Source organism: Suncus etruscus, chromosome 14 (assembly GCF_024139225.1).
Source record: "Suncus etruscus isolate mSunEtr1 chromosome 14, mSunEtr1.pri.cur, whole genome shotgun sequence".
NCBI lineage: Eukaryota > Metazoa > Chordata > Mammalia > Eulipotyphla > Soricidae > Suncus > Suncus etruscus.
This window is the reverse complement of record NC_064861.1, coordinates 47471846-47488820: the sequence shown is the minus strand read 5'-3', so window position 1 is coordinate 47488820 and position 16975 is coordinate 47471846. Positions and strand designations below refer to the sequence as shown.

General features: G+C 34.8%; 1 protein-coding gene across 3 annotated transcripts in view; it reads right to left on the bottom strand.

Annotated features, from left to right (window-relative positions):
* CHD9 (chromodomain helicase DNA binding protein 9) overlaps positions 1–16975 on the bottom strand; it is a 244561-nt gene that overhangs the window by 89917 nt on the left and 137669 nt on the right. For all 3 annotated transcript variants that reach the window (XM_049786049.1, XM_049786050.1, XM_049786051.1), the window contains 5 exons: positions 9734–9845; positions 5995–6141; positions 4608–4676; positions 4468–4523; positions 3778–3895 (listed from right to left, as the gene is read on the bottom strand). In XM_049786049.1, coding sequence (XP_049642006.1) covers positions 3778–3895; positions 4468–4523; positions 4608–4676; positions 5995–6141; positions 9734–9845 — 502 coding nt within the window. The remainder of the gene's footprint in view (positions 1–3777; positions 3896–4467; positions 4524–4607; positions 4677–5994; positions 6142–9733; positions 9846–16975) is intronic.

Genomic DNA, 16975 nt, shown 5'->3' with positions numbered 1-16975 from the left:
TGGCTAGCTCTTGCAAGGCAGACACCTTACCTCTAGCGCCACCTTGCCGGCCCCACTACTGTACTACTTAAAGAGGCTTAATGATGACATTACAAATTCTCCAAGCTACATTCCCAAGTTTAAAATGTGCAGAGAAAATTTCCTTTCCTTAAAAACAAACAAACAAACAAACAAAAAAACTATTTGGGAGGGCACACACAGCAGCATATGAGAAAAAAGTCACTCCTGATGGGGTAGGGAGATTATATTGGACACTGGGGATGGAACACTACTCATTCCTGTGGACCAGCTCTTTTCCTTTTTTGATGCTCAAAATTGGGAAAATTCCCATGAAATATGCTCTCTACCACTGATCCCTAATCCAAACCTTCTTTCCTTCCTACTTCTTCCTGTTTCACTGCTTCTTGCTATACCTGATCTTAGAGAAAGGCCAAAAAACAAATGATTCACTGCTTTTTACTTAAAGCTTTACATATACGCATAAACTAACTAGTCTTCACTACTATCTTGCCTTCCTTTATTCCATTTTATCACTGTTTCCACAGCAATCTTTCTCAAATATAAATCTTTTTTATTTTGTTTTGTTTTTGGGTCACACCTGGCGGTGCTCAGGGGTTACTCCTGGCTATCTGCTCAGAAATAGCTCCTGGCAGGCACAGGGAACCATATGGGACACTGGGATTCGAACCAACCACCTTTGGTCCTGGATCGGCTGCTTGCAAGGCAAACGCCACTGTGCTATCTCTCCGGGCCCTCAAATATAAATCTTAATGTTCTCTTATGTCAAATCCTTAGCTAATTCCATTTGAGTCATGTCCACAACAGTTTTTATGAAGTAAACAGAAGCTATACTTCACACCATCTTACCTAACATTGTTTGACAGAGCTATACCCCAAACTTTTTTTTTGTTTTTTGTTTTTCGTTTTTTGGGTCACACCTGGTGCTGCTCAGGGGTTACTCCTGGCTCTACGCTCAGAAATCGCTCTTGGCAGGCTAAGGGGAACATATGGGATGCTTGAATTTGAACCACCGTCCTTCTGCATGCAAGGCAAATGCCCTACCTCCATGCTATCTCTCCGGCCCCATATACCCCAAATTTTATGTTCCAGAAACAAAATATCACTTTTCAAGCATCACGTTTTATCATATCTCTATGTTTTTATACATGTCCCCGCTCTCTTCTGAAGATTTCTATTCCTTTTCACTGATATGGCCAATCCCATCAAATTCCTAAAGTCTTACTTTTGAAGCACTCTGGCCAATTATCTTTGTTTCCTCTTTTCTGCTTAAGTCTCTAAATATAATATCCAGTAATTTAGCTTTAGTTGACTAATTATAATAAACCTTTCCCGAGTATTTAGAATAATTTACATGTTCTTATAGATGATACAATTTTTTTTTAAAAAGTACAACAGAAAGGAAATGTACTTTAAGAAAATCTATATAGCTCCAACTTACTAAAATTTTACTTAAGGAAATGTTGGACATCATAAAAAAATAATCAAAATACTTTAGTACTTCTAAGATCTTCAACTCATTAGAAATCTCTACTGCAGAATGAGGCCAGAAAATTTTGAGAATTTTTCAGCATCTATGAGTTAGATAAATCCATAAATTCAGCATCCTTATACTTATAATTTATTCCTGTATCAGTGCTCAGGAGTCATTCCTGGTAGTGGTCAGGTATCCATGTGGCAGAGACATAACCAGGGTTCTCAGCATAAAAATCATATGCTTGGGCCCGGAGAGATAGCACAGTGGCGTTTGCCTTGCAAGCAGCAGATCCAGGACCAAAGGTGGTTGGTTCGAATCCCGGTGTCCCATATGGTCCCCGTGCCTGCCAGGAGCTATTTCTGAGCAGACAGCCAGGAGTAACCCCTGAGCATCGCCGGGTGTGGCCCAAAAGACAAAAAAAAAAAAAAAATCATATGCTTCAGCCCAGTGGATGATTTAGCTCTCTGGCCCAGAAACATTGAATCATTTAAAGTAAGTAGGACACAGCTATGGTGGAAAAACCTTGACATAGTGATTAAAAATGGAACCATTAAAGCTGACCCTCCAAAAATCGACCAATAAGAATGAAGTGTCCTATGATCATTGAGAATACAGTATCACTTCTGTGTTCTTTTAAAAGTACATGACCAAAATCTTGAAGAAACATTATAGAACTTCAAGTTTTAGGTCATTATATAAGACAGTAAATTATACTATTAAAATGCTGAATTATGAACAAAGGGTACTTTCAACTAAACACAACATACAATTTTTTCACATATAAACATGCCTAAACCACATTCTAATTCTAAACACCAATTCTAAACACACATCATTTCTGCAATAAAAATAACTAACAGAGGGGCCCGGAGAGATAGCACAGCAGCGTTTGCCTTGCAAGCAGCCAATCCAGGACCAAAGGTGGTTGGTTCGAATCCCGGTGTCCCATAAGGTCCCCCATGCCTGGCAGGAGCTATTTCTGAGCAGACAGCTAGGAGTAACCCCTGAGCACTGCCGGTTGTGGCCCAAAAACCAAAAATAAATAAATAAATAAATAACAGAAAGATTAACTGAAATATCTGTAAAGTTTGCAGATGAAAAGTGGTACTATATGGATGTTAATTATACTCATCAGGTAAAAGAATATTTTCAAAAAAGTACTGAAGTATTTATAACTTTCTAACAGTTTAAAAAATAGATGTGTGTTTGCAAAGAGCATGAAAAAGAGGGAGCAGGCATAGAATGAAGAGAGTGAAAGAGAGGGAAAGCTACAGAGGAAGAATGAATATAAAAAATAAGGCAAATATAGTTCAATATTAAGTAACATTTAGAAACCTAGTGAACATAAGAGAATTTGCAGTACCACTTTTATAATTTCATTGTACAAAATTAAAAGTACATTTTTTTTTTCAGAGCCAGAGAGACAGTATAGTGAGTCAGGCAGTGGCCTTGCAAGAAATGAACCAGGTCTTGATCATTGGTCTCCATATAATCCCTAAGCACTACCAGGAGTGAATCTGAGCACAGAGGCAGGATTAATGGCTAAGTATGGTTAAGTGTGGCCCAAAAACCAAACAAAAATAAAAATAAAATTCATTCCAATAAATTTAATAAAGGTACTTAAAATGAAAACTGCTTTAAGATTAAATGTAAAAAAAATTAGGGCAAAAAATATCAGGCCCTTTAGTAAAGAATAGAAAGATTTGCATTGATGCTTATATGCATGCACAGAACTGGCATAGAAAATATGAAATGATTTATGTATTCAAAATCATATTTGAAAATTAACTGAAAAATTACCATTTCCATTAATTGAAAAACTTTTAATGATAAAATTCTGAGATATTAACTTTAAAATATACACATTAAAAAAAATGTTGTTATATCTAATTCAGATATGTATGTGTTCCACTTTAACTAGTTTCAAAATATATTCAGAGATAAGAAAAGTGCTTTATGTAGCTAACATTTCATTTTAAAATAAAAAAATATATTGCCGGAGCGGTGGCATAAGCAGTAGGGCATTTGCTTTAAATGCACTAACCTAGGACGGACCACGGTTTGATCCCCCAGCATCCCATATTGTCCCCCAAGCCTGGAGTGATTTCTGAGCGCATAGCCAGAAGTAACCCTTGAGCATCACTGGGTATAGCCCAAAAAACCAAACATGAATAAATAAATAAAATCAGAAAATATAAATCAAAGGATTAAAATAATTATTAAAAAATTTAACTTTATGTTCAGAGTTAAATTAATAATAGTCCCATTAATTTTGTTCTTACATCTGCAAAAAAATGTGCTCTTTGTGCTTGTCTCAGTTTGAATCTTTTGATCTTCTGCTGTATCCTTTTATCTTTCAAAAGCTGCTGCTCTGTGGCCCATTCACAGTGAAGATAGGAGCTAAAATATGTATAAGAACAATATATTAGATTTTTAATTATGACACTCAATACAAAAATACTGTCTTTGACTTTATAAATCTTAGCAAATTCATCAAGTAACTTAGTGTGAGCAAACTCCACATAATTTAAAAAATAAATTCAGGGTGACTCTTACATTCTAAGACTGCTTTCTAAATGTCTGAAATTTGCCATATTAAAATATAATAAACTAAACTACAAGGGAAACAAGATGTGGCTTATTATTTATTGCTTTATTATAATAATCTTGTCATGATCAGACAGCTATCTTATTTTGAAATGAGTGTAATTATTTTAAAGAAAGGTTTTGCCAAACTATAGAATGTTTAATAAAATCTGAAATGCTCAACAAAACAAATGGTATCTATAGTTCTTGGAGTCCTAATTTTGATATTAATGTGTTTGCGAAGTTTCAATTTTACATTTTGATGTTATGTTTTAATTGCTTTTATGTTCATGACATAATAGTGATTATTAAAATGTAAAATACTTATATGTAAACTATCTAAATATATTTATATAACCTATTATTTTTCTAATGCAAATACTTACTAATTTTTATATTTTACAAAATATTCTTCTGTGTCAATCATCACTCCAAGTGATATCTAAAAGAATAAAATCAATTAATCATAAATTTTATAATCAGTCCATTAAACATACAGTATAAAACGTTACAAAGCATTACTTACTTCCTTTTTTACAATTCTGGAAGATAGAATTTTGTCTACAATTGCAGCATCTTCTTCACTGGGATTCTCCTATTTAAAGAAGGAAACATGATACTTAAAATTTCTCTAAGATGTCCTTTGTATGTTAATGAAGTCAATAAAGTACCATTTTTATTTAGCATATGTGCTAGATACCAAGTTGAATTTTAAGAACACAAAAATGCGTGAGCTGAAGGTATAACAGAGAATGGGGGTAAGGTTTTTTTCTTGCATATGGTTGTTCTCAGTTCAGTCTGGAATCTCAGATCCCTACTCCGTGCCTGGAATGATCCCTGAGCATAGAGCCAAGAATTAGAACAGCCCTTGAACACTGCTGGGTGTAACCCAATATCCCTACATTACAGTAAAAGCAGTCATGTAGTTACTGCTATGCTGTCATCATCTGCATCATTTATAGTATACAATGAGCTTCTAAATGGGAAACATTAGCCTAAACATTGCACATAAATTAACTGACTTAATCCTTAGAACCAAAGTTGGTACTATCATTTCTATTTGACAGTAAATTAGAAAATTTAAGCATAGGAAAGACAAGTACTTATGCAAGGCCTTAGATCAAATAGCTAACAGAAAATTGGTAAATTCATAATACAGATAAAGAAGATCAAAAATCATTATAGAAAGGTGCTAAACCCTGGTATATAAGGCAAGAGGACTGAGTAAAGAAGTGGAAGGAGACAAGTTCATGTAATTCATATCAAGGGCATAAAATATCATTATGTTGATAAGACTGGAAATTTAGAGAAAATTTCACAATGAAAAACTGAGATAAAGCTTCTAATTTAAAACTATTCTACTGAAATGATAATTTGAAGGTATTTCAATTTATATATATTTATAGATAAAAAATGCAGTTACAAATTAAATGCATAGGTAAAACTAAAAATTTAGTTCCTGGGGACAGAGATGGTTCAACAAAATGGAGTGAATGTTTTGCATATAGGAGCCCTAGATTTGATTCTTGACACCAATGGCCACCTGACCAAACAGAAATGAACCAAGTACCACTGGATAGACAAAAAAAATGTTTCTAAATGAAGATTAATGGTTCCGTTAAACATAATTTAAAATTTTGAAGAAAAAGTTAAAGAAACGAGTGAAATATAGTGAGATTATTTTAAAGAATTTACTTTGCTTTAAAATGATTTGGTTGGGGGGCACAGTAATAGTATAGTGGGTAGGGTGCTTGCCTGACACAAATTCAACCTCTTGAACTCCATATGGTCCTTAAAGCACTGCCAGGAATAATCTCTGAGTGCATTTTCAGTAGTTAGCCCTGTGCACTGATGTGTGTGGCCCCCAAAGAACCAAAAACAATTTTTTTTTCCAAATACTAAATATGTCTTACCACAAATAATTGTAAAGGCTGTTCTCCAGGTAAAGGAGCTGAATTCTTTTTTATTCTTATTGAGCCTTTAACCTCTTCTTCAGATTGCTTTCCTTCAGCATCTTCTGCATATTTTTTCCTTTTAATTTGTCGATTTGATCTTCTTTTCTGTAATGAACCACAATAATCATGTTTATATGATTAATTTAAAAATACTGAAAAAATACTTCCTAGTGTTTCAATTTCAAACATTTAATTTTCAAACTCACATTAAATATTCTTCCTCAATTTTCTTTTTAAAGCTTACAATTTGTTTCAACAGTCTTTAGTTTTACTTCTTAAAATTTCAAACCATAATCAATTCAATACTTTTATTTAAGAATAAAAATATTTCATTGATGGGCCAAAATGTATTTCATTATACTGTGCAGCTAACCTGTGACAATATTTTTATTTTATTTATTTAAAAATTATTAAGAATAAATGTACCTGTTTTATTTCTATCAGACCTTAAGGCAAATTATTAAATTTTAAATTTTTGCCCAAAATCTTAAAATGTGCAGATTAAAACTGGTTAGACAAAACCATAAGAAATTAAATATTAGCCATTAAATTAATGATCCTGTGTTTAAAACAGAGCAAAGCAAAATAACTTGTTTTAAAACATACATCCAAAGTAATTAAGCACTAAATCTTCCAATATGTGAATGAAGAAGGAATCAATGTTTCACTATACTAGTTTCTCTAAACATATGACCATAATCACTACCATAAAAGCAGAAGTAAGGCTTTTAAAATGTATTGCACATAGTAATATATTTTTAATAATAGAAGTAATTTTTAAGTAGGTAGCAAACATACATGGCTTTACTTACCTCCCTAATTAGCTAATATCTGATATTCCCATTTAAACAAATAAACAAAAACAACAACAAAATTCTACCTCATCCTGGCTTAGAAAAAAAATCTCAAATCATTTAGATTTGTACTCTTCAACTTCCTCAAAATCTTGTGTGTGAAGAGATCTTAGTCTATAGTTCTATTGGCCAATACTTGGTAAATCTATATCTTCATTTTCCAATTTCATATTCTTCTCTGTATTTAATAATTTCCATATCATTTCCTCAAATTGTAACCACAAAACAGCCACTATAATCTTTAGTTTCTGCTAGAATCTTCAAACTTGTAGGTCTTTCAAAACTTTTAAGGTATAACAAAAACAACAAACACATGCACTGTGGAAAAGACACTGTGGGAAAAGACTACCATTTCCTCCAAAAAGGTTACAGGTTTTTACTGTGATTTAGTAGAAAGTGAGAAAGGCAATAAAAAGATGAAAAAATTGGGACTAATTTTAGTAACCAACTCCCAGACTTATTCAGGAGGGTCATTATTTCTTACATTTGCATTTTCATAATTAATTATAAAAATTTTGTTAATAAGGGAAATAAAAAGATTGCAAGTAAAAATTATAATAAAAGACAACTAGAAACCAATTTTCTCATAAAATATTATTTCTTGAGTAGGGAGAGTTTATAAATCTCTAATCTGATATTAGGCTACAGGGCTTTAGAGTTCTATTCTGGGTATTGCATAGTTCTTATTTGTTCGAGACTACTCTAAGTTGGAAACTGTAATATTTTTTATTCTAATAATAAATAATATGCATTACCAGTGTTGTATATCATTAGGCATAAATAATGTAAGGTTGATAATAACTCTATACACCTTTAGACAAGTCTGTTGGATGTTTTCAGCATTGATGTTTCCTTGCTGCTCACATAGTAAACTTTTGATTAGTTCTTATCCAAAGAAACCAAGTTCACTATTGTAAATTGTTCCCTTGCCTATGAAGATTATCAAAAAGATTAATTTAAAATATAAGTAAAATAGTTTAAAATTATAATAAATTATATATGAAGCAACTCCAAAAAGGCTTCACTCTCACCAACTCTATTTCCATCATATAAGATCTCTAAGATTTTAAAATATAAGGACTTGTCTGACATTTTGCCAATTTCTGGCTTTTTTCTCCATAATGTTTTCAGAGCACAATTTAAGACCATGAAAAATTAATTTGGCTTTCTTTTTTTTTATCATTTTCATTAGAATGTTTTGAAGACATCAATAAGATCATTTTATCTCATTTTATAAAAGAGGTAAGTATTATTTTAAATGGCTAAGACTTCTGGATAATAAATATTTGGGGCTGGAGATTTAGGCCACGCCTGATAGTACTCAGGCTCAGAACTCTTGGCTCAGAGTTCAGAAATCACTCCTGGCAGGACTGGGGGATCATATGAAATTCTGGGGATCAAACCCAGATTGGCTGCATGCAAGGCACTTTACCCACTGTGCTATGAATATGATCCCTGGATAATGTATTTTTGTTTCCAATTATCTAATTTACTTCAATGGTTTAAATAAACTTTTAAGTTTTTAAATATAAAAGACTACTGGAGTATTTCTATTAAAATTTAGACATAAAACATTGAAGTACATTCACATTTTTAGATTCCTACCTGACTCCAAATCTTAAGCTTAATAGTTTCAAGTATTAAAATCTAGATACATCACTGTGGCTATTTTAGATGCCAGAGATTAAACCCAGGGCCTCATATATACAAAGCATGAATTCTACTACTCATCTAAATAAAACAGTTAGCCAGCCTAGTTGTTAAAGCTTACATGTACCTCTCCATCATAAATATGTCACATTTCAATATTTGAATAATAAGGATTTATATTTATCAGAATGTTTTATATCAGAAATATTTTCTACCTTCATTTTAACTTTTGTATTAAAGCAACCTAGTAACATGGTAAAAGATATAGAAGAATTGTACATGTTAATCTATCTACCAGTTCATTGTTTACTACATAATAAAAAATGGCCTGCAGTATTCTAGTAAAAACTAAACTAAAATCTTTCAAGTTGAATAAGTGAATTAGAAGTTTGCCTCAGTTAAGGATAACAAATGAAGAAAAAGTCAGGCCATATAATATTAGGAGCTTCAGTCACTGCCCTTACCTCAACTCTTGCAGCAGCCCAGGAGCCTTGAGCCACTACTCTCCCATTGGATAAGAAGCTGCATAAGGAAGAAGAAAGGCCATTCAGGGGCTTTCTGGCCCCATAATTCAACAACTGCCACCACCCCTACGGCCTAGAGTTGTACTTTAATTATTAGAGAGCAGAGGGTGGCCTGAATTTTTATGACCTTCACTATATTTTTTAACTTCACAAAGTTAGATTGAATATCAAAATCTTGGTTTTTTTTTTTAAAAGGCAAAATGCACAGATTTTTGTCTATGAGTGTTTAAACCTATAATTGGCTATCCTTGACAAAAGCAGATCAAACAAATTATCTCTAAGAATGATTCATTTGCTTTGTCATTTGCATGTGATTAAAAAATTATCTACATTAAGTTCATTTAAAAGAACAACATATAACTATATACTTCTCCATTACTAGCAGCCAGAGGGACTTTGGAATATTACTTATCTCTCTAATCTTTACTTTTATCTTTGGAAAGTAAAAGAGACTGGAGAAGATATTTAAGTATCCTTTAAGGTCTGACATTCTGCAGCATTATTAGGGGCATACTGTAATAATGCTATCATGTAATTATAATTACTAAACAGTAAACTAAATTTTTATATCTACACTATAGTATATATATACTTATCTATCAAATAACATTATGCTATCTAAATAATTCTACCAATTTTTCACTTCTCATAAAATACTTTAATACTTACTTGAGAGTCTTCCCCTTTGAGTGTGTGCTGTGTCATCTGCTCCACATCAGATATATCATCTGTAGAATCATTCTTTCTTTTTTGTTTTTTACCCAATGTAATAATGAGTTTGCTGTTTTAAGAGAAAAGAGCAAACAATAAGCACTCTTCAGCATTTTCCCATTTTTTATCATAGTAAAATTGCCAGGATGAAACATTCACTTGAATGTCCAACCAAACATCACAAAATTTAATAACAATTTATCTGTTTTAGTTTTATTGTAGGCAAAATCCAGGAGTGCTCAAGGGCTATTCCAGTACATATGCTTCAAAGTGACCCTTAGTGGTGCTCATAGAATGTGCCAAAGATCAAACTAGGGTCAACTGCATGCAAGACAAGCAACTTACCTCCTGTACTACCTCCCTGGTTGGTTCCCAACACTTCCAAATTTATATTTTGAATAGAATAAATTGCAAGGTAACAAAAATAAACGCATAAACAATATAATTAACATATTCCTGAGCTAGAAAATTAAGTTCTGAACAGTATTTTAGGCTCAATATTAGTTTTCATGGGAAAATTGTAAGATGATATAAGTATAATTGAAATGATTCATTTATTGTATTAAAGATAATGAAATAGAAATTTCATGCTTTAATCTATTTATTTTTTTGGTTTTGGGCCACACCCAGTGGTGCTCAGGGGTTACTCCTGGCTATCTGCTCAGGAAGAGCTCCTGGCAGGTATGGGGGACCATATGGGACGCCGGGATTTGAACTAACCACCTCAGGTCCTGGGTCGGCTGCTTGCAAGGCAAACACTGCTGTGCTATCTCTCCAGCTCCTTAATCTCTTTATTAAAACACATTGATGGGGCTGGAGTGATAGTACCAAGGGTAGGACATTTGCCTTGCATGCGGCCAACCAGGGTTCAATCTCTGGCACCCCATATGGTCACCAAGCCTGCCAGGTGTGATTCCTGAGTACAGCGCCATGAGTGACCCCAAAGTACCACCAGGTATGGGCCCCAAACCAAACCAAACAAAACAAAAAAAACCCAAACATTGATGTCACCCTCCACCAAGTGACTCCGGTTTTGATGTCTTAATTAGCAAATACTGTAGCACCTGAACCAATGTGCTAAATACAAATCCTACTACTGTTTGTGAATTCTACCTATTTCCTAAATAAAAAAAATCTTTAAATTCTTTTTACCCTCATTAATTTCTATGCCTTTTAAAGTGTTTTAACATTGTATTTTATTTGTTATACCTAATTATATTTCTGAAGATCAAGGATTTTATTTATTTGACTTTTATTTGACTTTGGGCTATACCCAGCAGTGCTCAGGACTTACTCCTGGGTCTGTGCTCAGGGATCACTCCTGGGGGTGATGGAGGCTTGCAGGAACAAGATTGAACCCTATTATTGTGAGAATTAATTGGGATAATATACATTATGCTTCAGCATGTTATTTCTCCATTATTTATATCCAAAGCATTTTCTAAAATGTTAAAATATTTAGATAAAGTGAACATGTTTACTAACCTTAAAGAATTATAGTCAGTATATTCTCATTTAAAAAGCTAAAATAGTGTGATGGATCTAGCATAGTAAGTAAGGTACTTGTCTTGCACATGGCCAACTGGGCCACCATCTCATATGGTCCCCTAAGCAAACAATATAACAGTTAAGTTTTCCTTAGTATCTCATTGCACTCTTCTGTGTATGTAAAGAAAATATTTAAGACAAAAAAGGCAAAACGGGGCTGGAGCGGTGGTGCTAGAGGTAAGGCATCTGCCTCCAGGTGCTAGCCTAGGACCTACCAAAGTTTGATCCCCGGTGTCCCATATACTTCCCCCAAGCCAGGAGCAATTTCTGAGCATCAATGGGCGTGGCTCAAAAACAAAAACAAACAAAAAAGGCAAAGCTTGTGGAGCCTGAGAGATTACAGAGGGTAGGGTGCCTGCTTTATGCACAACAACCCGAGTTCAATACCTGGCATTCAATACCTGGCATCGCATATGGTTCCCTCAAGATTGTCAGGACTGATTCCTGAGTACAAAACCAGGAGAAACCTCTGAGCACCACCAGGTGTGATCCAAAAAACCATCAAACAATCAAAAAACAACAGAGACAAGCTTATGGTGGAATTAGGAAATTATAGGAAGTGTAAATGATATTCTTATTAGTATTAAGGAATCAATCATGGTGTTCTCCATTCCCTTCCCAACTTTAATCGGTCATTTCCTTCCTCCTTCTGCCTTTAATACACTCCCTTCTCACCTTAAAGAAAATCTCCCTTGAAGTCACTTTTATTATCACATATCACGTGTTTTACAGAATTTTCAATTCAAAGTCTATGCTGTCTGAGTTTCATTTAATCCACTACAATCTGTGCTTATTTTTCTTTTATAGGGATGCTCACAAGACATGTATTCAGAAGGATCAGGGGCAACTTATGGGAATGGGGGGTTTGGGCCACAACCAGCAGGGAAATTACTCCTGGCAGGTTTGGGGGACCGTGTCAAATGCCAGATATTGAACCTGGATTGACCTTATAAATGCAAACGCCCTATCCACTGTGCCTAGCACCCTTTTGGAGATTTTTGTTTAACAAGAACAATGCTTGCTTCAGGTGAGTTGGGGTTTATCCCAGCCAGTCCTGCAGTGACCTGAGTGAAAAACTCTCCAGGGTTGCACCCAGTGACACTCAAAAGACAAGTGGTACCAATGATCAAACTGAGATCAGTCACATGCAGGGTATGCACTTTACCTCTCTACTAACTCTCTGAACACTGAATTCTTGAAATTACTTTATATATTTAGAGCTGCCACTTTATTTATTATGAGTCAATCTTTTTTTTTTTTTTTTTTTTTTGGTTTTTCGGGCCACTCGTTTGATGCTCGGTGGTTACTCCTGGCTAAGTGCTCAGAAATTGCCCCTGGCTTGGGGGGACCATATGGGACGACGGGGGATCGAATCGCGGTCCTTCCTTGGCTAGCGCTTGCAAGGCAGACACCTTACCTCTAGCGCCACCTTTTGCGGTCCCATGAGTCAATCTTGATGGACTTTACATGCATTATTTTATTGATGTCAAACTGCTGAGGAGCAAATTCTATATTATAAGAAAAGGAAACGGTTTAGAGAAGCCAACTTGTTCAAAGTCAGAGTTGGTAATAAAAGTGGTAAAAGTTAAGGCTGCATCACTCAACAGTCTAAACTACTTATATCTAAGGCTAAAAATGTTATTTGTAATGTCAATGCCAATGGAAAATTTAAACATTTATCTACCAGGGACAGAGCAATAGTATAGTAAAGCATTTGCTTTGCATATGGCTTCCATTCCATTCCATGGATCCCCAGCATCCAATGTGGTCACCTGAGAGCTACCAGGAGTAATTCATACATGGTGAGTCAGGAGTAATCACTAGGTATAGGCCCCCAAACAAAGTAACATTAAAAAATGGTATCTTGGGCCTGGAGAGATAGCATAGCGGCGTTTGCCTTGCAAGCAGCCGATCCAGGAACAAAGGTGGTTGGTTCGAATCCCGGTGTCCCATATGGTCCCCTGTGCCTGCCAGGAGCTATTTCTGAGCAGACAGCCAGGAGTAACCCCTGAGCATCGCCGGGTGTAGCCCAAAAACCAAAAAAAAAAAAAAAAAAAAAAAAAGGTATCTTTCAACCCACAGTCACTGTTCCCATTCTATGCCCTTGGCTCCACTTCACATTGATTCTCCCTAAAATTCTTTAGTTCAGCTTTGTCCATCTATATTTAGAATGTTCATTTCCATAGGATTCAGTCCTTCATAACTCTTCTAAAGAATTTCTTAATATTCTGTTAATATTCTGGGTTTTTGTTTTTTGTTTTTTTTTTTTGGTTTTTGGGTCACACCAAGCAGTGCTCAGGGGTTACTCCTGGTTTCATGCTCAGAAATCGCTCCTAGAAGGCTCGGGGGACCATATGGGATGCCAGGATTTGAACCATGACCTTCTGCATGAAAGGCAAATGCCCTACCTCCATGCTATCTCTCCGGCCCTTAATATTCTGTTTTAAGCCTTCTTTTCTCTATACACTATCCTTGCATATAGAGACCAAATTCATTTCTCCAAGCTTCGGATTCACATAATCAACTTTTAAAAACACATAACATACAAATATTACAATCTCAAATTATTATCCATGTAAAATATATAGCCTCACTCATATACATGAGTGGAATCAATCGTAATCCCTCATTTTTCCTAAATCTAATAGGCTACTAGTGTTAAATATATATTAAAGAAAGCACAAACACCAAATGGGTATACTTGAATGAATTTTCTCAAAAAGAACATAACATGAAATCAGGCACTAGACCAAGGAACAGCCAAATCAAACATTTTTTTTAAGTTTTCCCCAAACATTTCTGAAAAATCTTTTTAAGTCATCTATTTGCACAAAAAAACCTACTCCTGAAGTTAATGACTAATGCTATTTATGATGTTCAAAATGCAACCAAAACACTTATGTAGATGACTTCCAATGGCAAGGAATATCTAGGTAAAACTGGACAGTTGATATACTTATTCTCCCTCATTTATTATCCATCCCCAAATATGATCAAGGTTAGTAAAAAGAAAGTTTAGTTAGTTACAAGCATGGCCTGCTAATTTGCATAATTAATAGAATGAAAAGCAACTCCTCAGGCCAGGAAAGTAGTACAGTAGGTAAGCCATTTGTCTTTTAGACAGTAGACCTCAGTTTGATGCCAGCATCAGCCCTGATAGCCCAAGCACTGCCAGGAGTGACACTGGAGCACTAAGATAGGACTTGAGTCTTGAGCTGCCTCCAAACCAGAACAAAAACAAAGCAACTTCTAAGAAACTAGGTAAAGACAAATTCTGATACTTATATAATAATTGCTTAAGGGCTTCAATATCACTAAATAAAACTTCAGTGGAAGAAGGTTTTTATATTTATATTTATGAATGACTATATAACAGCTATACAGTTCTTTCCGAGTAAAACAGAAATCAGATAAAGACTTATCAAGGAGAAAAGTAATTGAAATTACTCATAAATGGAAATGAAAACTTGACCTAAGACCAGGAGGTCCTATCACATCACCAAACACTAAATGGAAATTAGAAGAAGTATCGTCCTTTGAACTATGGAAAATAAGAGCACTAACTACAGAAAACTGACTTTGACAACTGTGACTGAACAGAACCTACCAGGAGACCATTAAGGAAAACCCTACCCTAGGCTATAGCCCAGGTCTTTTACAAAAATCAAGACTTCTTAGTACAGAGGCCCAATTCTGACAACAGAGACTGAGCAGAACCATTGGAACCATAATTTCCTAGACTTCAGCTTAGGGAACGAGCAAAAACATGGAGCACATGATACAGAAAACTGAACACACCAACAATGGTGGAACAGTACCTCTAGAACCTTAAGACTCTCCTAGGTCCTGTCCTCGGACCTGTGCAAATACCAAGATTGCTTGCTATAGTGGCCTTATTTTCTCATCCACAACAGAGAAGAAAGGTTCCTGACACCACAAAAACAAAAATCAACAACAAAACAAACAAACAAACCCTGGGATATGGCAATGAGAAGGTATGGAGCCAGTGGTTGTTCCCATGACAATATGCTTCAAGAATGGAGAAACCCTGAATCTCTTAGGCCATGGGAATTTCCTTCCTTCCCCAATACTTGCTGTGCCTATCCAAAAAAAAAAAAAAAAAAAAAAGGTGGGATAACACAAACCCTGCCACTGCAGCACCTTTTTTGGTGTTGTTTTGTTTTATTTTTTTGTTTGTTTTTTGATATTATCTTCCTTCTCCTTTTTCTTCCACTTTTTTTTTCTTTTCCACTTTTGTGGATATTATTAGGTGATTTTTTTTTGTTTTTTGTTTTTTTTTAGTAGTTGATTCCAAATTCTTTCTCCTCTTTTCCTTAACCTTTTAACCTCCAACAGAATAGCATAATTTGAATCATTCAGCCTCATAAATTGAGGGGGGGAAAATGATACCAGGAGCAGTCATATGAACATGTAGTGTAAATAAAAAAATGACCAGAGTGGAATACCAAACAGAATAGATACCCAACCTATAACAAGCTGTAAGGCAGCGACCATTTGCAGTAGGATTCTGGGGGGTAAGGAGTGAGATGTGGGAGACATGCTGGGAACGAGTGGAGGGAGGATAACATTGGTGGTGGGAATGCCCTTCATTCATTGTCACTATGTATCGTAAATAATTCTATGTAAATGAACTTCAGTCACAATAAAAAAAAAAAGAAAATGCCTAATTGCTATCCACAGACAGAAACAATACCACTTTGCATTATACAGGAATTCCAATTTCTATACACCTTTGTCCTCTTTGTAATTTTCCATTGTTACTAATGGAAAATGAATAAAAAATAAATAAAAAGAAATTACTCATAAATAAAAATTGGCAAAAACAAAACAATTAACTCTATATATAGGACTTTGGGGTCAAAGAGAGAGTACAGTGAGCACACAGACTTGTACACAGCACATCTTTGGTCAGCAGCTCGCACCCCATATGGTCCCCCAAGAACTCTGAGGAATGATCCCTAAGTATAGAGCCAAGTAAAAGCCCTAGTTTAAAAAACAAATATAATAACATGATCAGTAATTTCTGTGTGTTTTGTTTTGTTTTGTTTTTGGAGTCACACGTGGCATCACTCAGGGGTTACTCCTGGATCTTTCCTCATAAATCATTCCTGGCAGACTTAAACCCAGGGTCTTTTTGGTGTAGGCCATATGCAAGAAATGCCTTACCAGTGTGCTACTGCTCTGGCCCCTTATCAGTAATTTCTAAATGTAAGATGCAAGTTTCATTTAGAAGGCTGTCTATTAAAAGCAGAGATACCTAAAAGAAACAACAGACAAACCCACACTCAGATTCTCTGAAACACACCCTACACTGAGATTCTATAAAACAGTTGGTGTGTTTGAAAATAAAAATGAGTATAATGTGATAACATTTAGTTCCTGAAAACTGATTTACTTATAATGATATCGAAATCTGAGCAAGTTGAGTGAAGATCTTCTGGCAAATGCTAACATTTTTAGTTTAAAATTGTTACAAAATACTTAAAAAAAAAAAAAAAGCCCAAAATATGGATCTATAGGCATGAACTACAGGATTTTGATATAGGAATTAGAAACTCAGTCCAACATTTAAGAGTTACTAAAGCTCCACCAGGGTTTTTTTTTTTTTTCCTCCCTCTTTTAAGAAAATTA